Source organism: Pinus tabuliformis, chromosome 2_2 (assembly GCF_031772625.1).
Source record: "Pinus tabuliformis cultivar Carrire ecotype Pingquan chromosome 2_2, CPIR1, whole genome shotgun sequence".
NCBI lineage: Eukaryota > Viridiplantae > Streptophyta > Pinopsida > Pinales > Pinaceae > Pinus > Pinus tabuliformis.
Genome location: NC_142300.1, coordinates 1219505071 through 1219531890, shown reverse-complemented (window position 1 = coordinate 1219531890; position 26820 = coordinate 1219505071). Strand labels below are relative to the sequence as shown.

At 37.3% G+C, this 26820-nt stretch overlaps 1 protein-coding gene across 4 annotated transcripts in view; it reads right to left on the bottom strand.

Annotated features, from left to right (window-relative positions):
• Window positions 1-26820, bottom strand: part of LOC149197884 (Tetratricopeptide repeat (TPR)-like superfamily protein) — a 235322-nt gene that overhangs the window by 137708 nt on the left and 70794 nt on the right. For all 4 annotated transcript variants that reach the window (XM_089406015.1, XM_089406016.1, XM_089406018.1 and 1 more), the window contains 2 exons: window positions 1277-1418; window positions 964-1080 (listed from right to left, as the gene is read on the bottom strand). In XM_089406015.1, the coding sequence (XP_089262141.1) occupies window positions 964-1080; window positions 1277-1418 (259 nt within the window). The remainder of the gene's footprint in view (window positions 1-963; window positions 1081-1276; window positions 1419-26820) is intronic.

Genomic DNA, 26820 nt, shown 5'->3' with positions numbered 1-26820 from the left:
GCTGACACTCACCCAGGCCTTGCACTAGGCCTACGAGATTTTGGGGCAACAGGAGTCATTGTTTTTAAAGGATCAAGAAAATATAATTTTCTTTGACATGAGGGCCCCTGATCTCCAAGTGAAAAAAAAAACAGCAACTACTAAAAATAGTAGTTTTCTAGACTTTGATGAACCTAACCCAATAAGGAACCCTAATCCATGTCAATGTCTGGTGTGATGGAATCTCACTGGATCTTAACCCTCCAATTGCACAAATCTACTAGGGATTAACAACGCCTCCACTATTTCATTTTTAAGAAGCAAAGGCCCTCCAAACTGTATATTCATCCTCCACACTTGCCATCTCATGTATTGGTTCATTGAGAAAAAATGCATTGAAACTCTACAGTTTGCCCCCACTCATCAAAAGGAAAAAATTCAACTGCGAGCATCAAGAAATAGAGGCAGGACAAAATAAAACCCGGGATGCTCCAAGTTCGCTTGCTGCTGCTTACAAATCAAAGTTTCCCCCACATGATAAAGTTGCATCTGAGATCCTTTTAGTATAGTCGAGTATGCTTTGTTGATATACCCTATCACTTGGACAATTTGTCAAAGTCTATACTTGTACAAGTCAAATCAAGTGATATATCCAGTCTCTAGTCCTTAGACAGATTGAAATGGCCACCATAAGGTTCTTATCTACTGAAAAGTGAACAACTGGAGCCTAATTTGAAAGTATGTGCTCTGCTGTACAGGTAAATCTGCAGCATTTTTTCATATAAAATCTAACCATTAGTGTGAAAAAAAATGTATGTCTTTGATGAACTTCAAAACTTCAATTCCACTTTCTTGCAACCTAGCTTTTGATCAGCAAATTTCTCAGACATATTTCAGATTTGTAAACAGAAAGCATAGCCTAGCAAATTGAGTGCTTAATTAACAGCCACAAGAATGTACAACTACAGAAAACAGCAAACTTACTTGATCCTCAGGAATTGAATTCCAAATGGCATCACATTTGTTCACAGCTCTCTCTAAAGCACTTGCATCTTCCCACTGCATAAGATGAACGTGCAATATCGATGTTGCAAAGACCATCTAGCAGATCATGATAAATTCATCTTATCAGCGACAATATTAACTCACCAAAAAGCCCTCCAATCAAAAACCAATATCAGAATACTGTTATAGAATAGAAAAATATTGTGTTCTCAGAATCAATGCTAATAACACTACCAGAAAGCCCAAAAATCAACTGTCATCGTTAGAGCATTAGCATAAACAAGATATAGACCTCAAGTTCAGGATACTTCATTTCACTAGCATGCTGCTGTCCAGTCTCTAAAGCACGTATTGCACCTTGAAAATCCCCTTCAGTTGTCAAAGCATTTGCAAGCTGTAAGCTGAAGTTGCAAGACCATAATTTTGCAGACTCCCTTCAACGTTTAATTCAATCACTAATCAGATACTAGCAAATACATTCAACAATATCCGCAAACAAGTAAAACGAACTAATTAAAAACAGATCATGTCATATTTGAAAGAAATTGTTCCTTTATTCATAATACATTTCCTAGTTTGTCTACTATCAAATATTCCAGAACAAATCAGTAAAGGAGAACCAGAAATATTGTTATTTATGATCTGATGTCCTCCACCACCTTAAAGTATCTAGATCTTATATTTTACAAAGGCCGTCACAATTTTTGGGCAGGATCTTTTAAAAAATGGAATCACTGAAAGCTAAAAATAAAAAAATTACAAGCGGTTTCAAAATTTGTAACTGCCAAATAAATAAAAGAATTGATAGAAAATAACTGTAGAAGTCTGATAGTATTATTCATGTCTAAAAATTTAGGAAATGATCAAATTAAACTGTTAGAACACACAAAGATAATAGACAAATTTAGATAATCATGTGATGCATTCTTATTCACAAGATATACATATAAATACATTTCATTGACCCTTGGTTTCATCTTTCAAGAGGTTTCTAAGTTTCTTGGACTTCTCATGACTGTTGGCATTCACTTGAGGCTTTTTGCCTTCCTCTCAAGTGAATAAGCCAAATTTGCATAACCCAAGAGAATTATGTTTCCAACATTACCCCCTCCCCCCTGATCCTAAGGGATGTATGTGAGTCCAAGAAGAGAGCAGAAATATAGAGGTGTATAGCAGCCAATGGCTGGATGTGCTCTCTGAATTTTGAAATGGTGGTTTACAGAACACCACAAACCAAATGAGTAACAGAAGTCGGAGTGTTCTACTGGTGGTGGTTTAAGACTGATCACCAACTCTGGACTTGGCTCAAAGCAGTTACTGAAACAATTCCAAATCTGGCTAGAAGCTGAAGTCTTCTATGAAATGGAAGTGCTCCCTAATGATGATCTAAAGATAACCAGAAACTGATGAAATGAGTAGCAGAAGCTGAAGTCTTCTACCGGCATTGGTTTAAGGCAGGCAACCAACCATATCATGCTCACAAAACATGAGTTTGTCTATGGCTACAGCTGTTACTCTAGCTCCGACTAGCTCTGGCTCTAGCCTCTAGTTCACTTCATATGAATTCGAAACTAGTAGCTGACTATCAATTTCCCTCGTCAGATACAAAGTTTGCCTTTGGCTACAGCTGTTACTCTAGCTCTGACTAGCTCTAGCTCTAGCCTCTAGTTCACTTCATATGAATTTGAAACTAGTAGCTGACTATCAACTTCCCCCGTCAGATACAAAGTTTGCCTTTGGCTACAGCTGTTACTCTAGCTCTGACTAGCTCTGGCTCTAGCCTCTAGTTCACTTCATATGAATTCGAAACTAGTAGCTGACTATCAATTTCCCCTCTGTCAGATACAAGGTGAGAAGAAGAAGATCTCTCTACTACAAAAATGACCTCTACAATACGACCGACATATCTTCTTGGCGACTGAAGACCATTGCCAAGAAGTGATCCATCAAAGTTGAATCTTTGCTCTTGCAAGAGTCTTGTGTCAGGAACATTTGTTTGAATGATGAGTATGCTTTCCACAATGCTCACAAGGATGAAGATCAAAACACTGATCTTTCACATGGAAAACCCGATAACAATTTTGGAAATTGATAATCTAAAGTGAATGTGGAGCAGGTGAAGAAAAATTCTCCTGAAGAAACCCAACACTCTGAAACTAGATTGGTTTAGAGTAGTCTAGAATGTGAAAGGTCGCATACTTTACATATCCAAGACCGATTCTATGCTTGTTATTGATGAATTCTTCCCAAGGTCTAAGGATGGACGTAGGAAGTTCAAGTTGAATTTTGCATATTCATGTGAAACTGCCCCTAAAGTGGTGTCACTGATCTGATCATGTATTGGTTGTTGATGAGAATCAATCACAAACAGAGAAGTGTTATGGACAAGAAACAGTTCAAAATGTTGATTCTTTTGCTATAATGCATCTCTTGAGGCTGTGAAGAAACTCAATCTTGTCCTATGAATCTTGTAAACATGTTAGAATTTTCGAGAGAGTGGCTTTGCCAAATTTGATTGTGTCGTTTGTTGACCACTATGATCACATCTGATGATTATATGAAAGACTCCATGCCCAGGGTTGCTCCGGATGACACTTGTACCATCAGATATCATCAGTTAACAGAGTTTTTTAACTCTACTTCTATCTTCTCATCATCTTCCTTGTACCCAGATTCCACACCCTGCAGGAAATTGTAATAAATGATACTAGTAATGATGAGTTTTGAGTCTGTAACAGGCCTAAGATGTTGGGACTCGATCAACAAACGAGTACACCTTGGAGTGTTTTTTATCTGGTTAATTATCCTTTCTTTTTCAGAGGCGGATTATTTTCTAGGTTTTTTCACTCACTTTTTACCCCAACGCTGGGGTGACAGTTTGAAGGTTGAGCCCCTAACACATCTTAGTGTCTAGAGTCGATGTATATTACCATACTAGATCACAAAAAAAATTCGTGGAATTTGGTTAGGTCTAGGTAGTCATTTTTTATATTTTTAGATTTCCCGCCGGTCAAAAATTGCAAATAAAATTGTATTTAAATTCTAAAAAGTGTAGTCTAGAGAAGTTGCATGGAGTATGAGCAATCAAAATTACACCTCTCACCCTCAACTTTCTACTATGACACACTTTGAGGGGTTAATAATATGTTTTGAACCCTCAAAACCCACATCTCCTAAATTTAGTGAAAATTGTGGCATTTAATTAGGCTAGAATTAAATAAAATAGAGAGAAATAAATTATTCCATGTGACAGAATGACATGGAAATGACTTGAAAATTATCCTAAGTCAACGAATTGAGACAACGGACATGTGGAAGATGACTGAACACACTGCATCATAAATACACCATTATTTCATAAAATCAAATTTCCTAGAGATAAAGCATCAGTTGCACATGTGGAAAATCGAATTTATTAGAGGAGCTCATGCACTGAAGGAATATTCCATGGTATATTTGGATTGAAGATTAGGTGGGGCTGCATCTCACAGTGATCTCAGGTTCTTCTACTCTTAGCACTCCACTCTTGAGAAGTACGAGTTGCACATGGAGGAATCACGTAGTTCATGGAGGAATCACACAGAGCTATCTGGGGATCATCTACATATGTGGCATCACTTAGTTCGAGTTTGCATTTGTTGACTGGAGTTATCACGGTACTTGGATTCACTCACGGATGAGTTTACTATGCCATATATGGAATTCGATTTCCCTTGATATGCACATATGGAATTCGATTTTGCTCTAATATCTGTATCTTCTCCACATCGAACTTGACTTATATTTCCTTGGGATTTGCTCCAAGTTTAGTTCTCACATGCATTCTTCCTTGGGATTTGCTCCCAAATCTCTATATAATGAGGCTATATGCTCTCATATTATATCATGTAATGAGCTATTGGACTTGAGGAAACTCTGTCATTTTGTACTTTGATACTTTATTAATACAATCAAGAATTTGGGGCTATCTGGATGGTGTTCTCTTGGCTTTATAAGGTGATGTCCTTTCATACTACTATTACTATGTTTAATTTCTTTCACATATTGAATTAATATTAAGTTTATACTTGCCATCTTGCTTGGATTGATGTGTGAAATATATCTTGCACATATCATTGATTTAGAATAGTATTCTAGGGATAAACTTGCCAATTCATTTTAAGAGGAATGCTTGGTTTATCTTCTTCATTATATTGCTCTAATCTTGTGCAAATTAATAGGTGTTCAAGTGTGTAGGAAAGATCTTTTGTATTGCGTGCGGGAATCCATCTGGAAGTGGGAAAAATCTTAATTAAATCAACTCACTCTTATAGTCACAGCGATCCAAGACTCAGCCATTTTTTCACTCCAAGTTTTCCATCCAACGAAGAGCAAAAGAGAGCTTTCTTACTCTATAGCTACTTGATCATTCATTTAAATTCAAAATACTTCTTTGATTCTAGTTCTTTCAAAGTTATATATCCTATTCAAGAGTCATTTCCAAAGCTAGGCAGGCATGGGGGTTCACTCCCATTACTTGAGCCAGTACTTTGTAAAATAAATGTCAAGTTTAGTTTTGGTTTCTTTTTCCTAATTTCACACTAACAATTGGCTGTTTTTTTTGTGTTTTGCAGCCCATAGGCTTGAGCATTGGACAGCAAAGAGCTTGAAGAGAAGCTTTGGAAAACTACTCACTCGTGTGTATGCAAGACCCCCTCACGCTATCCAAAGACTGATTTCTGGGGAGGCCATAAGCACTTGGGAGAGAGTTGAAAACCCATCTAGGCCACGGGCCTTTTGAGCCCTGTGAATCTCTTTTGGAGAGTTTTTTCATCTTCAAGTTTGTTGTTGTTATATTTTTTGGGGAGAGCGTCTAGCTTTGTTAGAGTCCCATCTTGGTAAACATCTCTCTTGTATTGTGCGCTGCCCTCTGAGAGGCATTTTTACCCTCTTTAAGCGCTAATAGAAGATAAAGAATTTTGTTGGAGGGAGCTTGGGATTTTTCCCATGGCATCCTCCTTCCTCATTTAGAAAAGGGATTGTTGTGGGTGGCCTAATCTTGCTTCTAGTTTTTCTTAATTTTCTAGCTTTTAATTTCATATTGTGCATGTTTAAAATCAACACATTTCACTCCACATGCAATTTTTTACTAATCTTATATTTAAATTCCCACATGCATACGCTTCCAAATTATAAACTTGAGAAAATCTCATCTTATGTGTAAACACTTCATACTTTGGCAAGTTTTAATTGTTTCATAATTTCTTCAAGTATATGCCTCAATACTTGGTCAATTTATGCTATATGTCATGAAAATTATTGAAGCACTATCATTAATTTGAAACGATTGTAGCTTAAATAAATCTATTCCATTTTACTTGCTTATTTTCCATTCAATGGTGCAAACACATATGAGCTTATTTACATTCTAGCCTCTCAAGTTTTGCAAACTATTTCTCTTTGAAGCATTTGCATGAAGCATTAGTTTAATTTGGGGAATTAACACAATTTGCACTTCATCTAAGCATTTTAGTATAGGAAGGCCCCAAGCCTCACTAAAACTTACCTCCAACTTAAGTTGGTTGAATAGACTTTTAGGGACCCTCTACTTCTATTGACTCTTCATTGTGAGATCTAAATATTTGGGTGAGGATGAGGTCTGAGGACTAGAGTTCAATTGTAACTTTGCCTTAGCACTAATTAATAAAATAAACCAAGAACAACATTCCATCACATTTGCTTTGTTTGCAACGTTCTTAAATTTCTTGTTATCTTGATGGTTTAAAGTCTCAAATTCAAATCTTATTTCAAGAGGCACTTTGGATGCAAGCATTGTAATTTTCTTGTACTTGGAAATTGGCTTATCTTTTGGTTTAATTGCATATTGCCATGAATGGTTGATTTCACTTTCAAGTACTATTATTTTGGTGTTGTAAACTTAATTGCATGTTGTCAGCATGGTCTAACATTTGAGTTCTTTTTATAATCTCATTCTCACAAGTAGATTTCTAATGGTATCTTTTTGAGCAAGATAGTTTCCATGCTTTGATTTGTAGACTTATTCATCTTAAAAGCATTTATAATATCTTGTGCTAACAATTTATTGTTTCACTTTTCATGATTATTTTGGCTTTCCATTTGAAAGCATTTCACTTCATTTTAAGCAAATACAATTTCATTTCTTAAAAAGCAATACTTTGAAGGCGCTGGTTGTTTATGTATTTCATGCTTATCTTATGTATTGATGGTTATTGCTCATATCAGTTTCGCTTATAAATCTTAAAGAAATAACCTATTTAACTCTAACAACTCTCCTAAAAGCTCACATCTTTTTAACTTAACTTTTCACTAGGGACCACCCCCCTTAGCTAACCTAGGAGATAGCTCAAACAGAAAGAGTCGGGATTAGTTTGACAGCGCCTTCTCTGAGTTCTTTGCCACCAACCACACCTTGTGGGGTTGAAGGCTTTTCTCACTGACTTGTAGGTAGGTGTAGGCAGCAGGGTCAACATCGTCAATAATACAAACTATTAAAGTGTTAAGTAACTTTAATAACTCGTCAATTCAATCCATTTTCTCAACAATTTAGGTTAACAAATGAAGGGTGTCTGCTTCAACCAAAAATGCACCCACTTACAATACAATTCAAATAAGCATTAAAAGAGTATGGGTAAATTTACAATATATCATATGGAAATTACCATTATTCTTGATGTGTCATCGTTGCTTTGAATATGTTAATGCTTCATTGATCTAAACGGATGGCCACAAATGACTCTCCAAACCGATTGGTGTTCCACAAGCTAGCTGATGTGCAACAATTTTGCTTCGAGCAAAAAAATCCATTAAGTGTTGAATAACATCACAAGTAGTAGATGCAAAAAGGAAATCATTCACAATGAATTCTTTGTTCTCATTTTTCTTGTAATCGTCAAGGAAGCATTGAATTTTTGCTAAATGATGTGGAGGAAGCTTCTTGATGATTTTGTAATGGCGGTACTTAGGGTCATCAATGCACACAATAATCCTTTTCTCCCTGATCTATGATAGGCATCAGATCAATCGCTTTGGCCCAGAGAAAGTGCCTTGATAAATAGGTTTCTTGATCAAACTGAAATTTCCACAACACAATTTGTTATGAAACCAGCTCAAGAAAAGATAGAAAAGATAGATCAACGCCTTAGAATTCAGCCTCTTCGAGGGGGCAACCTCCTTTACATTACATAAATGAACAATTCTTGGATGATTCAAATGACAAAACCTCCTTTCTATATATAGGAGTCTACGGAGTCACAATATAATCCAGCCGACCTAACAATAATAATATAAAGCCACAAAAATAACAATAGAGGGATTCTATGGGGCACAAAAATAACAATATGGGGGTAATAGGGGCACAACAATATAAATAAGGGGTATAACTACAATAGTAATGGGGTAATCACTAGTATTATAGGGACCCAACATGCCCCTCTCCTTCAAAAAAGTGTTGTCCTCAACGCTTGAGTAGTTCTGGATACTTCTGCATAAAATTCTCATCCTCCCATGTAGAATCTTCAGCGGATAAGTTCTTCCACTTGATAAGATACTCTGAAATTGATCGATTTCGTAGTTGTCGAGTTCTTGTTTCTGTGATTGCTTCCGGTTCCAATATAATTTTTCCTTACTCGTCAAGTTCTGGCAATATTGTTTGAATTGGGAGCTTGTCACCTATAACCTTCTTTAAACATGAAACATGGAAAACTGGGTGCAATCGAGAAGCTGCAGGAAGCTCCAATTTGTATGCCATAGTACCAATCTTTTCCAACACCTTGTACGGACCATAATACTTTGGTGATAATTTATTATCCTTCTTAGCTTGCTTTAGGGACATTTGCTTATATGGTTGTAGCCGTAGGAATACCCAATCACCTACATCAAAACTTCTTTCACTGCGATGTTGATCTGCCTGTTGTTTCATTCTATTTTGTGCCAACACGAGGTTATCCTTTAAGAGTTGGAGGACTTGTTGCTGATGTTCGATGTGATGTTCCACTGCCTGAACCTTAGAATTTTCTCTTAAATATGATGTGATGGATGGTGGTTGATACCCATAAAGTGCCATAAATGGGGTCATTTTTGTTGCTGTATGGAAGGAAGTGTTATACCACCATTCAGCCAGAGGCAACCATTTGACCCATTGTGTCTGTTTATCAGATACAAAGCAACGAAGATATCCTTCCAAACATTTGTTTACTATCTCAGTTTGCCCATCAGATTGAGGATGATAAGATGAGCTATGAGCTAACTGAGTCCCAAGACAAGAAAATAATTCTGTCCAAAAATTTTCAGTGAAAATGGGATCTCTGTCACTTACAATAATCTTTGGGTTTCCATGTAGCTTTTGAACTGTTTCCATAAATGCAGTAGAAACTGTATTGGCTTTAAATGGATGTGATAATGCACAAAAGTGTGCATACTTGGTAAGTCTGTCAACTACCACCATGATGACACTCTTTCCCTCAGACTTGGGTAAACCTGTGATAAAATCCATTGATACCTCCTCCCAACGTTGGCTTGGAATGGATAAAGGTCGTAATAGACCTGGTGTCTTAATTGTTTCAACTTTATTTTGCTGGCAAACCAAACATTCCGCCACAAACTTTTGAATATCTGATTTAAGGCCATCCCAAAAAAATTCATTCTTAACCCTGTGGTAAGTTTTTAAAAATCCTGAGTGCCCTCCTAAGGGAGAAGTGTGCAATTCCATAAAAATCTTTTGTTTTAGCTGGGAATTCTTACAGAGGTATAAGCGATCTTTGTACCATAACGAATCATTTTGCCAACTAAATGTATCAGAAGTACTGGAATCTTGTTGTAGCTTTTGAATAAGTGCCCACACTTCTTCGTCGTTCTTCCATTCCTCCCTTGCTTCGTTTATCCAATCTGGTTGGATAATAGAAATGGCACACAACAATGCTTCCACATCCTCATCCTTTCTTGAGAGTGCATCTGCCACCACATTTTGCTTCCCTTTTTTGTAGATGATTTCAAAGTCATAACCCAACATCTTTGTGACCCACTTTTGTTGCTCTTCAGAGGATAATCTTTGTTCTAAAAAGTATTTAAGGCTATCATGATCCGTTTTTACCTTGAAGTGCCTTCCCATTAGGTAGGGTCGCCATTTCTTAAGTGCATGGAGTATTGCCAACATTTCCTTCTCATAAATAGCTTTGCTTAAAAACTTTCCCTTGATTGGACGACTTTCAAAAGCAATGGGTCTTTCATCTTACATTAGAACAGCACCAATTCCATTTCCTGAAGCATCACATTCCACAATAAAGGTTTTTGTGAAGTTAGGTGTAGCTAAGACCGGTGCTTGGCACATTGCCTCTTTAAGATGTTCAAAGGCCTTTGTTGCTTCCGGAGTCCATGAAAATGAAACTTTCTTCAATAATGTTGTTAGAGGTGCTGCTATTCTCCCATAATTCTTAACAAACTTGCGATAATACCCTGTCAACCCAAGAAATCCTCGCAGATGCTTTATGGATGTGGGGATTTTACATTCCTTAATGGCTTTAATTTTGCTAGGGTCTACCTTACCTCCTTCATGAGATACAATATGACCCAAATATTCCACCTCCTGGACTCCAAAGAAACATTTGGATCTTTTTGCATATAATTGTTTCTCCTCCAATAGTTGTAGCACCCTGTCAACATGTTCAACATGATCCTTCCAAGACTTGCTGTAGATTAGTATATCATCAAAAAATACTAACACAAATTTTCTAAGGAATGGTTTGAAAATTGAATTCATCAAACCTTGAAATGTTGAAGGTGCATTGGTAAGGCCAAAAGGCATGACCAAAAATTCATAATGACCCTCCTAAGTTCTAAATGTCGTTTTCGGAATGTCTTCAATCTTCATTCTGATTTGATGATATCCCGAACGAAGATCCAACTTGGTGAAGTAAATTGATCCATGCAATTCATCCAGTAATTCATCAATGACAGGAATGGGGAACTTATCTTTAATAGTGAGCTTGTTGAGCTCCCTATAATCCGGACACATGCGCCATGATCCATCCTTCTTGTGCACCAATACTACTGGAGCTGAGAAAGAACTTTGACTTGGTTGAATTATACCAGCCTCTAGCATTTCTGCAACCATACGTTCAATTTCACTTTTTTGGACATAGGGATATCTGTACAGCCTGATGTTTGGAGGAACACTTCCTGGAATGAGATGAATAGCATGATCATGATCACGCATAGGTGGGAGACCTTTGGGAGTCTCAAATACCTTGGAATGATTGTCCAGGACTTTTTGGAGATCTGGAGAAATAGATGATTCCAATGTGGAAACATCTAGCGAACATAATTGTGCAATTACACCTCTTTGCTCCTTTTTTAGAAGCTTAGTCATGCCATTAGACCTGATTATCTTTCCTGGTTTCCCTGCAATACCCCTTAATTCAACTTCCTTTCCTTCCGTAGAAAATTTGATGAAAAGTTCTTGAAAATTAAAAGCTATTGTACCCAAGGATTGTAGCCATTGGACTCCTAGTACAACATTAGCACCTCCCATTGGAATGGAAAGCATTGGGCTAGTCAATACATATTCTCCCATGGATAGCTTGATATTATGGCACTTTCCAGAGCAATTTATTGTTCCTCCATTTGCAATCATCACTTGACACTCTGGTGCTGGATATAGGAAGCAATTCAATTCTTTTGCTACCCTACAATGAATAAAATTGTGGGTGCTTCCTGAATCAATCAACACTATTACCTTTTTCTTCTTGATTTGTCCTTCTATCTTGATGGTTTGAGGAGTGGTAATTCCCGCCAATGCATTACAAGATATGGTTGGATTTATTTGTTCTTCATCTAGGCTTTGTTCCTGGAGTATATCCTCTTCTTTTGACCTTTCTTGCTCCTTTTCTTCTTCCTCTTCACAATCTATGTAGAATAATTTCTTCTCAGCACACTTATGACCTTTTGTGTATTTGCTATCACAACTGTAACGAAGCCCTTTTGCTCTTTTTTCTTCCAATTGCTGTGGTGTCAACCTTGTAGGTTGTGGAAGACTAGGGGCAACAACACTTCCGTCTTTATAGTTGTGAGTGGTGTGGTATGCTTCCTAGTTGCCATAATTTTGCTTTCCATTTTTTTTGCTAACCTGAATGCCTTCTCTAATGAATCAGGTTCCCAAAGGCGAACATCATGTTGGATATTATCCTTTAAAGACCCTATGAACACATCAATCCTATGCTCCTCTGGAATATCTTTTACCCTTATGTTCAATTTTTGGAACTCCTCAATGTGCTCCATTATTGAACCCTTTTGTTTGAGACTTATCAATTGGCTAAAAAAAGTGTTGCTTTTTGTATCCTCATAATGTGCTATCAATTCTTCCGTAAAAATTGCCCAAGTGATAAATTGTTTACAAGAACAAAGCCATTGATACCATACAAACTGATTTGGTTCCAAATATACAGTTGCCATACGTACCTTTTGTGTGTTTTGCACATTATTGAGATCGAAGAATTGCTCCATCTGTAATATCCATGTGGCGGGATCCTTGCCATCAAACCAAATGTTATGAAACCCTAGAATCCAAAGCTCTGATACCAAATGTTATGAAACCAGCTCAAGAAAAGATAGAAAAGATAGATCAACGCCTTAGAATTCAGCTTCTTCGAGGGGGCAACCTCCTTTACATTACATAAATGAACAATTCTTGGATGATTCAACTGATAAAACCTCCTTTCTATATATAGGAGTCTAAGGAGTCACAATATAATCCAGCCGACCTAACAATAATAATATAAAGCCACAAAAATAACAATAGAGGGATTCTATGGGGCACATAAATAGCAATATGGGGGTAATAGGGGCACAAAAATATAAATAAGGGGTATAACTACAATAGTAATGGGGTAATCACTAGTATTATAGGGACCCAACACTTAGAAATCAACTCATGTACAACTCTACTTCTATCCTACAAAATTGAATTTACTGAACTAATTGGTAGACAAGGCCATGCCACTCTAGCTAACTACAATCCAAGTCATATTGCTAATGTGGAAAATCGAATTTTCTCCATTTGATTAAGGCACTAGTAAAATGAATAATTTTATTGCTACAACTTCAACACTCCCTCTTAGAAAGAAAAGGATTATGCCTAATCCTAATCCCGCTCCAGTGGAATGTACTATAACAAGACTCCCTCTCAATGTTGTTGTTTCTAACAACAACATTGGGTCTATTTTTAGTTGATGGACTAGTTAACCGAGAGATCATTGAGTTAACAACAATCATAACTACTCACCTGACGTTTAACTATCTCAACTAATGACTAGATCTCAGTTATCTGATTTCAACTAACAATAACTCAACTAGATTGATATATCTTAGTGTTATGAAACGAGCTCAAGAAAAGATAGAAAAGATAGATCAACGCCTTAGAATTCAGCCTCTTCGAGGGTGCAACCTCCTTTACATTACATAAATGAACAATTCTTGGATGATTCAAATGACAAAACCTCCTTTCTATATATAGGAGTCTAAGGAGTCACAATATAATCCAGCCGACCTAACAATAATAATATAAAGCCACAAAAATAACAATAGAGGGATTCTATGGGGCACAGAAATAACAATATGGGGGTAATAGGGGCACAACAATATAAATAAGGGGTATAACTACAATAGTAATGGGGTAATCACTAGTATTATAGGGACCCAACACAATTGAACATCGATGCAACTCGAGGTCCAATCTCAAGATCACACCAAGGATGTGCAACCACAGATCTGTGACAGAGATGAAAGTATTCTCTCATCCAAAGGCAGATAGGGAAGCATGATTCTCCTCAATTTCCTGGACATTATCATTTAATGCCTATTATAATTACGGCATTGTTAGAGGCATTAAAGCAATACAACAAAATCTTGAATGCAAAAGTGTAGGTTGCACAAGAAAGCAATGGGCTATAGAGCATCATCCTGAGTAGCATTACTCCCATGGAAATTGCAGAGAAAATCCACACCATCCATAGGGCTCTCAATGTGTCACCCTTGTTCTCTACATCGTGGAGCACATTGTTTCTCAACATTCGCATATATGGCTTGACTCTATCCAGTTAGGGTTTGCTACCTAGATGTGAATTCCACAGTGGATTCCAACATCATGGCATCAAGGATCATGGAATTAAATTTGTGAGTGGTTCCACGTAAAAAATAAAACAAAAAACTAACAAATAGAAGAAGCTGAAGTGGCTTCCTCACACCATGAAACACTAATCTTGGTCATTAATTAGGTATGACCAAGGTTACTTGGGAGCGGGAGCGACATTTTCAGAAGCTCTCGGTTCAGGAGCGAATTTTTATATAATATATATATTTTTTATATTTTGATGTGTATATGTCAACAAAAGCGTGTAGAATGATAAATTAGATATAAATTAAATAAAATTAAATTAAATTAAAAAAAAAAAAAAAAAAAAAAAAAAAAAAAAACATAGATTGAACCATATAACATCAATCATCTAGAAGTTATAATCTTCATCAACCACGTCCAGAAGTTAGTAACATACAACATATTGAGTCTCATGATTCACCAACTTAAAGTTTCAAGCTTTCAAAATTCAATATATAACTTAATACATTTATCATCTTTGATCACCAAAGTTGTACTTGTAAGCTAAGTGTAACCATTACAAGTTAAACAAAGAAACTCTAACATGCAATGAAATGTTATAAAATGAAATGACATGAAACAACTTTCGACTTTCATGAAGCATCATATTCATAATTCATTACCAATGAGTTATAATTGTTAGTAACATACAACATATTGAGTCTCATGATTCACCAACTTAAAGTTTCAAGCTTTCAAAATTCAATATATAACTTAATACATTTATCATCTTTGATCACCAAAGTTGTACTTGTAAGCTAAGTGTAACCATTACAAGTTAAACAAAGAATATCTAACATGCAATGAAATGTTATAAAATGAAATGAAATGAAACAACTTTCGACTTTCATGAAGCATCATATTCATAATTCATTACCAATGAGTTATAATTGCCAACTTCAAACTTCAAACTTAAATTCTCATATATTGTTTAAAAAAAATATCACAATAAATAAGAAAGAATCAACAGTTATAAAAACTACTAGAAACTAGAAAAGACAAGTAAATCTATTATCTATTGCTAATGCTTCGGCCTCTTGCCGCCACAAGAAATGTATAATTGTTTAGTCTTGTTGGAAAATCAAGATCTTTGTCATTAATATCACCCTCTAAGCATTAACATAAGATAGAAAAAACATAGCATGTCAAATCAAGATTTTGTTTGAGTGATGGGTACATTTTTAGTAGGATCATGATAGAGGAGTTCAACAACCAATGTCACTAACATCAAGGTACATCAAGGGATTGGTGCTCTTGATTAAATATGAGTTCCATACCCTAATACATGACAAAATCCAATGGAAACATTGCAATCCCCCCAATCCTGAAATCCTAAAAAATTGATAACTCTGATGGATTTTGAATGAGATCTAAAATTCTACTTTCTCCATATGAAATCCAATGAGGTCAAAACCACTCTCAAACATCCTAAGTCATTTCATGGTAATGTTTAATTCTTAAACATTACCATGAATCACATATCAATACTGGGGCCATAGGATTGATCATTAGGCTGCCCCACTCAAAAATTATTTGTTTCTTTGAAAAAAAATTGTATTTGGAAGGTTACTGCAAAAAAAATTGCAAAAAAGTCTAGGGAACGAAAATTTTGCTCTCTAGGTCAAACCCGAAATTCATTCCCTACGGAAGCGATTTCGAGAGCGCGCTCTCGAGGTCACTCTCGAAGGGAGCGTGCTTCGGGAGCGGGTTCGAGGGGGGGAGTCGCTCCCCTGCAACCCTGGGTGTGACAAATACTTGAAACACATGTACCAATTCGTCTTTGAACTGAAAATGAAATATGGATTTTGCAATTATTCAAGCGGCTATATATTTTGCAGGTATTCAAGAGGATAGATGCAAACACCTAGCCACAGTTGCCTTCCTCTTAGGCCTTTAGTCTTAAGTTGTCATCTAGGATGAGCTCTACAAGGACCTTTGTCTCGCAAAGTGGCCCTCGTTGGACTCGCAGGCGGGGGTTTCCATTGTGAATGAAGTGGGAAGCTACAAGGAAGTGTACATGCTATGCTCCCAAGCGCAGCGTGGCTACCTTGGCCACGTTAAGTAGTGGTTCTCCATGGACGATCTCATTTTCCTCGTTGACGTCACAGTGGTGGTGGAAGAGGTGGCGTATTCATTCATTCACCATGACACTGAGCTCTGCCCTATCTTTGTTTGTGATGCGATGTTCATATTCATAGTGATGCTTCATGAGGAGGAGCAAGGAAAGGTGACGGCGGGTGGATTCAGAGAAATGAAGGGGCTGAATGTGAGTTGGGTAGTGATGGTGAAGAACATCCAAAGGGTTTTCCAAGTTAGACAGCAAGAACGTCAAGCAAGGGATCATGCAAATAACTTAGAAACCAAAAATCAAGCATAATGCCGGTTTCCGTGGAGATGATGCAACTACGTACATCCACAGATGAGATATACCATGTCAAAGTAGAGAGGTCTGATACCATTTGTAAGTCAAATCTACAACTCTTATACCACTGTCAGAACACACAAGGATGAAAGACAAATTTAGATAATCAGATGATGCATTCTTATTCACAACATATACATATAAATTCATTTCATTGACCCTTGATTTCATCTTCTGTTGGGTCCCTATAATACTAGTGATTACCCCATTACTATTGTAGTTATACCCCCTATTTATATTGTTGTGCCCCTATTACCCCCATATTGTTATTTCTGTGCCCCATAGAATCCCTCTATTGTTATTTTTGTGGCTTTATATTATTATTGTTAGGTCGGCTGGATTATATTGTGACTCCTTAGACTCCTATATATAGAAAAGAGGTTTTGTCATTTGTATCATCCAAGAATTGTTCATTTATGTAATGTAAAGGAGGTTGCCCCCTCGAAGAAGCTGAATTCTAAGGTGTGGATCTCTCTTTTCTATCTTTTTGTGAGCTGGTTTCATAACATTTGGTATCAGAGCTTTGGATTCTAGGGTTTCGCTGCTCCAAACAGGTCATCGTGGCATTTTCGCTATAACTTTTTTTATGTGACGTTTCAGAAGTCGCAAAAAACACCCATTTGAGAATAAATCGCGCTGAACCTTGGGTCCGAATTTCAGAGCATTTCGCGCAATATTTGCGGAGATATGATCTGAGGAAGTTGGTCTTTTTGCAGACTCCTGAATTACATTAAAAACAGGTGACCTGGGGAAAATCGTCATAACTTTCTCTCTAGGGATCGGATTGGAATTTCGTAAGAAGGTACAGAAAGAGGACGGACTGTAGTTTCTTGTATGTGTGTTCCAGATTCAAAGGTTGAAACAGGGACTCGTGGCACGTCCTACAAGTTCGCTCTACTGAACCAGTCTAAAAGCAAGTCACTGTGGGAGATTTCACATAACTCTTCCTTGGAGAATCCAATTTGGCTCAGACTTGTGGCATTGGAAAGAGGACGCAGAAGGCTACTACAGGTAGCAATTTCAGAATTGGATGATCGGAAATTACAGAGATACATCAGATTCAATATCAGGCTTCTATAAAGTGAAAAAATGTGTGTAGTTTTTTTTTTAATTTTTGTGTAAGCTTGGTTTAACGGAATTCAAAGGGCATAGTAAAGCATTATTATCGATAACTGATGCCCCAAGGAAAGAAAATGCAAACACCTAGTAAGGAACCTGAAAGCTCTAGCATGACTCATGAAGAAGAGGAAGAAATGCTACATGATATATCAAAATTACAAGAACAAGTGCAACAAATGTCACGCTCACAAAAGCTAACAGAAGTTAAGGTAAATGGCGTGGAATCTAAGATAAAGGGCATGGAAGCTAAGATGGAGGATTCGATGGCAAATTTGAAGACAGACATGGAAGAATTGAAGAAGTTGCTACAAGAAAGGGTCACTAATGGTGAAAAGGTAGTAAAGGAAACTCATGATGAGAACAAAAGAAATGTTAATCATGATTCCATAGACTCTAATGTTGGATCGAAGACTCACCATGTTCCAAAAATCGATATGAGGAAGTTTGATGGCAAGGATCCCGCCACATGGATATTACAGATGGAGCAATTCTTCGATCTCAATAATGTGCAAAACACACAAAAGGTACATATGGCAACTTTATATTTGGAACCAAATCAGTTTGTATGGTATCAATGGCTTTGTTCTCGTAAACAATTTATCACTTGGGCAATTTTTACGGAAGAATTGATAGCACATTATGAGGATACAAAAAACAACACTTTTTTTAGCCAATTGATAAGTCTCAAACAAAAGGGTTCAATAATGGAGCACATTGAGGAGTTCCAAAAATTGAACATAAGGGTAAAAGATATTCCAGAGGAGCATAGGATTGATGTGTTCATAGGGTCTTTAAAGGATAATATCCAACATGATGTGCGCCTTTGGGAACCTGATTCATTAGAGAAGGCATTCAGGTTAGCAAGAAAAATGGAAAGCAAAATTATGGCAAGTAGGAAGCATACCATTCACAACTATAAAGACGGAAGTGTTGTTGCCCATAGTCTTCCACAACCTACAAGGTTGACACCACAACAATTGGAAGAAAAAAGAGCAAAAGGGCTTTGTTACAATTGTGATAGCAAATACACAAAAGGTCATAAGTGTGCTGAGAAGAAATTATTCTACATAGATTGTGAAGAGGAAGAAGAAAAGGAGCAAAAAAGGTCAAAAGAAGAAGATATATTCCAGGAACAAAGCCTAGATGAAGAACAAATAAATCCGACCATATCTTGTAATGCATTGGCGGGAATTACCACTCCTCAAACCATCAAGATAGAAGGACAAATCAAGAAGAAAAAGGTAATAGTGTTGATTGATTCAGGAAGCACCCACAATTTTATTCATTGTAGGGTAGCAAAAGAATTGAATTGCTTCCTATATCCAGCACCAGAGTGTCAAGTGATGATTGCAAATGGAGGAACAATAAATTGTTCTGGAAAGTGCCATAATATCAAGCTATCCATGGGAGAATATGTATTGACTAGCCCAATGCTTTCCATTCCAATGGGAGGTGCTGATGTTGTACTAGGAGTCCAATGGCTACAATCCTTGGGTACAATAGCTTTTAATTTTCAAGAACTTTTCATCAAATTTTCTACGGAAGGAAAGGAAGTTGAATTAAGGGGTATTGCAGGGAAACCAGGAAAGATAATCAGCTCTAATGGCATGACAAAGCTTCTAAAAAAGGAGCAAAGAGGTGTAATTGCACAATTATGTTCGCTAGATGTTTCCACATTGGAATCATCTATTTCTCCAGATCTCCAAAAAGTCCTGGACAATCATTCCAAGGTATTTGAGACTCCCAAAGGTCTCCCACCTATGCGTGATCATGATCATGCTATTCATCTGATTCCAGGAAGTGTTCCTCCAAACATCAGGCTGTACAGATATCCCTATGTCCAAAAAAGTGAAATTGAACGTATGGTTGCAGAAATGCTAGAGGCTGGTATAATTCAACCAAGTCAAAGTTCTTTCTCAGCTCCAGTAGTATTGGTGCACAAGAAGGATGGATCATGGCGCATGTGTCCAGATTATAGGGAGCTCAACAAGCTCACTATTAAAGATAAGTTCCCCATTCCTGTTATTGATGAATTACTGGATGAATTGCATGGATCAATTTACTTCACCAAGTTGGATCTTCGTTCGGGATATCATCAAATTAGAATGAAGATTGAAGACATTCCGAAAACGGCATTTAGAACTCATGAGGGTCATTATGAATTTTTGGTCATGCCTTTTGGCCTTACCAATGCACCTTCAACATTTCAAGGTTTGATGAATTCAATTTTCAAACCATTCCTTAGAAAATTTGTGTTAGTATTTTTTGATGATATACTAATCTACAGCAAGTCTTGGAAGGATCATGTTGAACATGTTGACAGGGTGTTACAACTATTGGAGGAGAAACAATTATATGCAAAAAGATCCAAATGTTTCTTTGGAGTCCAGGAGGTGGAATATTTGGGTCATATTGTATCTCATGAAGGAGTTAAGGTAGACCCTAGCAAAATTAAAGCCATTAAGGAATGGAAAATCCCCACATCCATAAAGCATCTGCGAGGATTTCTTGGGTTGACAGGGTATTATCGCAAGTTTGTTAAGAATTATGGGAGAATAGCAGCACCTCTAACAACATTATTGAAGAAAGATTCATTTTCATGGACTTCGGAAGCAACAAAGGCCTTTGAAAATCTTAAAGAGGCAATGTGCCAAGCACCGGTCTTAGCTACGCCGGACTTCACACAAACCTTTATTGTGGAATGTGATGCTTCAGGAAATGGAATTGGTGCTGTTCTAATGCAAGATGAAAGACCCATTGCTTTTGAAAGTCGTCCAATCAAGGGAAAGTTTTTAAGCAAAGCTATTTATGAGAAGGAAATGTTGGCAATACTCCATGCACTTAAGAAATGGCGACCCTACCTAATGGGAAGACACTTCAAGGTAAAAACGGATCATGATAGCCTTAAATACTTTTTAGAACAAAGATTATCCTCTGAAGAGCAACAAAAGTGGGTCACAAAGATGTTGGGTTATGACTTTGAAATCATCTACAAAAAAGGGAAGCAAAATGTGGTGGCAGATGCACTCTCAAGAAAGGATGAGGATGTGGAAGCATTGTTGTGTGCCATTTCTATTATCCAACCAGATTGGATAAACGAAGCAAGGGAGGAATGGAAGAACGACGAAGAAGTGTGGGCACTTATTCAAAAGCTACAACAAGATTCCAGTACTTCTGATACATTTAGCTGGCAAAATGATTCGTTATGGTACAAAGATCGCTTATACCTTTGTAAGAATTCCCAGCTAAAACAAAAAATTCTTATGGAATTGCACACTTCTCCCTTAGGAGGGCACTCAGGATTTTTAAAAACTTACCACAGGGTTAAGAAGGAATTTTTTTGGGATGGCCTTAAATCAGATATTCAAAAGTTTGTGGCGGAATGTTTGGTTTGCCAGCAAAATAAAGTTGAAACAATTAAGACACCAGGTCTATTACAACCTTTATCCATTCCAAGCCAACGTTGGGAGGAGGTTTCAATGGATTTTATCACAGGTTTACCCAAGTCTGAGGGAAAGAGTGTCATCATGGTGGTAGTTGACAGACTTACCAAGTATGCACACTTTTGTGCATTATCACATCCATTTAAAGCCAGTACAGTTTCTACTGCATTTATGGAAACAGTTCAAAAGCTACATGGAAACCCAAAGATTATTGTAAGTGACAGAGATCCCATTTTCACTGAAAATTTTTGGACAGAATTATTTTCTTGTCTTGGTACTCAGTTAGCTCATAGCTCATCTTATCATCCTCAATCTGATGGGCAAACTGAGATAGTAAACAAATGTTTGGAAGGATATCTTCGTTGCTTTGTATCTGATAAACAGACACAATGGGTCAAATGGTTGCCTCTGGCTGAATGGTGGTATAACACTTCCTTCCATACAGCAACAAAAATGACCCCATTTATGGCACTTTATGGGTATCAACCACCATCCATCACATCATATTTAAGAGAAAATTCTAAGGTTCAGGCAGTGGAACATCACATCGAACATCAACAACAAGTCCTCCAACTCTTAAAGGATAACCTCGTGTTGGCACAAAATAGAATGAAACAACAGGCAGATCAACATCGCAGTGAAAGAAGTTTTGATGTAGGTGATTGGGTATTCCTACGGCTACAACCATATAAGCAAATGTCCCTAAAGCAAGCTAAGAAGGATAATAAATTATCACCAAAGTATTATGGTCCGTACAAGGTGTTGGAAAAGATTGGTACTATGGCATACAAATTGGAGCTTCCTGCAGCTTCTCGATTGCACCCAGTTTTCCATGTTTCATGTTTAAACAAGGTTATAGGTGACAAGCTCCCAATTCAAACAATATTGCCAGAACTTGACGAGTAAGGAAAAATTATATTGGAACCGGAAGCAATCACAGAAACAAGAACTCGACAGCTACGAAATCAATCAATTTCAGAGCATCTTATCAAGTGGAAGAACTTATCCGCTGAAGATTCCACATGGGAGGATGAGAATTTTATGCAGAAGTATCCAGAACTGCTGAAGCATTGAGGACAACACTTTTTTTGAAGGAGAGGGGCATGTTGGGTCCCTATAATACTAGTGATTACCCCATTACTATTGTAGTTATACCCCCTATTTATATTGTTGTGCCCCTATTACCCCCATATTGTTATTTCTGTGCCCCATAGAATCCCTCTATTGTTATTTTTGTGGCTTTATATTATTATTGTTAGGTCGGCTGGATTATATTGTGACTCCTTAGACTCCTATATATAGAAAGGAGGTTTTGTCATTTGTATCATCCAAGAATTGTTCATTTATGTAATGTAAAGGAGGTTGCCCCCTCGAAGAGGCTGAATTCTAAGGCGTGGATCTCTCTTTTCTATCTTTTTGTGAGCTGGTTTCATAACATCTTCCAAGAGGTCTCTCAAACATATATTTTGCACTTGTTGAGCTCTACATTAGAGAAGATAAGATAAGATCATTTTAATAATGCACAACAAATGACCACAAATGTAGGTCAATGGAAATGCTAAGTACAACAATGTCGATAGTAGATACAATGTGGGAGCACACAAACCACTGCTATATAAAGTAAAATAAAAAGGATCTACTTAGATGCTAAAGGAAATGTCTAGTACAAGGTCATACTAGAGTCATTTACATATGAAAATGCAAAAATGTGTGTGGTATAGCCTTGAAACGTGTTTTTGACCATACAAGTGTATCCAATATTTGATAAGCCATACCAATAAATGTACAACATGTTTCCAACACTAAGTTTGCCTATTTTGACTTGGTTCAACTGAGTTTTTGACAAAAGCTTTGACCAAAAATGTTGGAAACTAATGGTAATTTTAAATTCTTAAAAAAATGGTTGACTTTTACTTAAATTTCAACACTACCATTAATTGTTTCAGGTTGTTTGAGAGTGGTTCCAACATCATCAGACTCGTTACATATTCATATCCCATTCAAAATTTGACAAACTTCAATAGTTTTCAAGATTTTGGGATTGGTAGCATTTTCATTAGATTCTATCATATATATGGGTATGGGATCAGCGTTTAATCAATAACACCAAGCTCTTTTTGTAACTTGATGTTGGTGTTGTTGATTCTTGAACTCCTCGGTCTTAGCCTTAGGTAAAACATACCCTTCACTAACGCAAAAATCATTGACTATGCATGTTAAGCTTTTTCTACCGTATTTTAAGGCTTGAATTAGGCAATTTCATCAAAATATGATGGTATTCATTGATGTGCCTGGAGATCAAGGTAAAGGGAAAGCCTAGACAATAGGCAAAGGGTGACTAATGATGAGGATCAGAATATATCGTGTTCCCCATTTCCACATTTTTGAGGAATCAGGTTTCCAGCATGTTTCCATTGCAAAAACTTCTACCCATTTCCCCATATCATGCAACTTAAATCTGCTATCTAAAATGCAAGATCTAAGAATAAGACCAAAACTAGAAGAAAAAACGTACAAAGAGAACAAGTATAGAATGCAAATATAAGTGTGCCAAAAACCTCCAAAACTATTAGCTTTTGGGGTTACTCCAAAAGTGTGTACACCATGCTTGCGTGCTTCATGTAATGTCGAGTGCATGGTGTGCTGACTAACCTTCGTTGTACCACGATGAGATACACATTGGAGTAAGCTTAATTACGGATTGTTATACCTTGACTTGAGGCTTATGTGGAACACTTCCTTAGAAGGTTGCAGAGATAGTTGACTTGGCGACATCCTTCATGACATATGTGCATGGAGGGATTGGTTGATTGCTTGGTAGCACAACCCATTTGGAGGAGTGTTGATGCAGAAGCATTCAACCCAAGAGAAAATCATTTTATTTTAGTAGATATAGGGGGTCATGTATTTTAAGGAATTTGAATTCCTAAGTGATGAATTAATGTAATATTAGGCTTTTGAGTGCATAGAATAGAAATTAATTAGATAATGTGAGATATCTTGTAAATGCTCTCGAATAAAGAAAAACATGAGTGGTTAGTAATGACAAAAGAGTTAGTAGTCAATTATAACTCTTAAAGCAGTTCATGATTTGAGGAACTAGAGAGAGTTATTAGGAATTTAATGAAATTAGAAGTGGACATAGAGGATAGAGGACATTTAGGAATCAGTTCAGTAGATCTAAGATTTGAACCAGAATTAGTTCAAAGAACCTTTCTAGTATAAATGTAAGCCTAGGGCAGAGTGAAGGAAGAGGCCACTGATATCGAAGATCAGGCCTGAGAGACAAAGAGTCTCGACATGTAATCAGTTGTTCATATATATATATATATATATATATATATATATATACAGAGGTTATTCCGGAATTGTGTAAATGTGTGAAATAAGTATGTAATGATTGATTTATGCGTGAATTCGTAGGTTCTGTAACAGAGGTTGCAGGCAGAGTTCTGAAGAACTACGTAGAGGAGAAGAATGATTCGGAGGAATCGTAATGGATCATTGAATCCACTTGAAGGATCAAGAAATGCTCTGAAGTGACATCGATCAAAGGAGTATGTGAAGTTAAGCCAGAAGGAAGAGTGCGCAGCAATATAGCAGAAGACCCAAAACCTTTTGAAGAACCCGAACCACAAAGAAAACGCTGAAGATATAGCGTAAAACATAAGAAAAGGGACAAACAGAGAAGCGAGGCGTCAGTACACAGGAACCGTTGGATCGTTACGATCAACGGACAGGATGATATCGCGAAGACAGAAGAATTGATATCGCATCGGCAGATTTATATATGGAGGTGGTATTTCGGGCGGCGAAGAAACCATAAGCGGTATTCTTCCGTTTGGCTCCGATTCCATTAATCGGAGGACACATAGCAGTGGAGCAGTGAGGGGAAACCGCTTTATCGAGCAGTTAAACCCCGTGTGTGTTGTCAACTCGAAACCAATGTAAACCGTTGAATCGGGTAACAAAATGGATGGCAGTGAATTTAATCAGAAATCAGCGGAACGAAGAAGGAGCGCTTTAGCAAGGGTTGAAAGGCGCGGACCCGAAAGCTTATAGAGGCGGACTCAATTCTATTTGAGTTGTGGTCTTAAGCTTTGGAGCAGCATTCCGTGTATTTCCTTTGTAAAGCGGAGTAAAGAGGAAATGCGATAAGGCATATAGAAAAGGCGGACCCGATAAAGTATTGAGGCGCGGTTAATAATAATTGAGATCCGGTAGTGCATTATCGCATATCGGATGCCATAGAGCCAGTGTTAACGAAAACGCGCAGAGGAGCCGATACCCGATTGCGATCAGTGATAAAGGTGAAACCTCGAAAAACGTGCAGAGGTCGTATAAAGGGTTAAAGGTATGTTTTGCGATTAATTCCTTTGTAAATGATTATAAAGGGTTAAGCACGGATATATGGGGTTTTATGTATAAATCCAACTTTATCAAAGGATGGAAGGGTTTACGCGTCAAAATACATGTAACCAAGGTTTAAAGAGCAAAAAGTTATATATGTGCGGCTAAAGGGTTAGCGAAGGTTTTATAAAGGTTATGAGTGTTTGAAAGTCCCGATAGGAAGTCATAGATGAAAGGCTTTAATAAAGTCTTATGTGAAGGCTTGAGGGTTAATTGAGGTCCCGGTAGGTGGATATTACCTGAGGGTTAGACTATGTTGGTTAGTCTATGAATTATTACCATTGATGGTTGAAGATTTGACTCCTTGGTGAGTTAAATACCTGGGACAAATGTGCTTATGCATTTTACATAAATATTGTGGGTGTAAGCAGGGGTAACCCTGCATCATTAGTGGTATCAGAGTAGAATTGTAATCAGAGCGGGGAAAGATTTCCTATGAAAAGGAGTTTGCACACAAAAGAAGGTAATGTGCATAAGTTAATTGATGAATGATAGAGGCTACAACAGAAGATTGTAGGGGAACTTTTGAAGTTCTTGGGAGATTGTAGCAGTTCTAGCAGAGGCTTGGAGTGGACAGGAACAGAGGATTTCTTGAAGAAAAGTGAGAGCAAGACTGCTTAGTACAAGGTCTGAAGGAACGAGGACTTGGAGACCAAACAGAGGACAATCCATTCAAAGTGCAGAAGAATGGGAGAATAAGATTATACATAGATCTTGGAGGTAAGATAGTGTGTTTTGTTTCAAATTGAAATTGAAGATTGTGTTTGCAGATGAAACATCCCAGCAAAGGACAGCAAGAGAAGTTGTGAGAGGAGAACCAGATGTGTTCTTGGAGGCAGAGTAAGGAAAACACTCTAAAGGAGAAGTGGCGGTGAACCTGAAGAATCCAACAAGAGGTTAGACAAAGAGAGGACAGTTGAAGTGTTCTCAAGAGAGAGTAAAAGATTGCAGAAGCCTAGAAGGAGCAAAGGTATTTCTCAAGAGGAGGTTCCAAACAGAGGACCCGTGCTTACCAAAAGACTGAGTGAGGGGATAGTGTGTTTTGTTTCAAATTGAAATTGAAGATTGTGTTTGCAGATGAAACATCTCAGTAAAGGACAGCAAGGGAAGTTGTGAGAGGAGAACCAGATGTGTTCTTGGAGGCAAAGTAAGGAAAACACTCTAAAGGAGAAGTGGCGGTGAACCTGAAGAATCCAACAAGAGGTTAGACAAAGAGAGGACAGTTGAAGTGTTCTCAAGAGAGAGTAAAAGATTGCAGAAGCCTAGAAGGAGCAAAG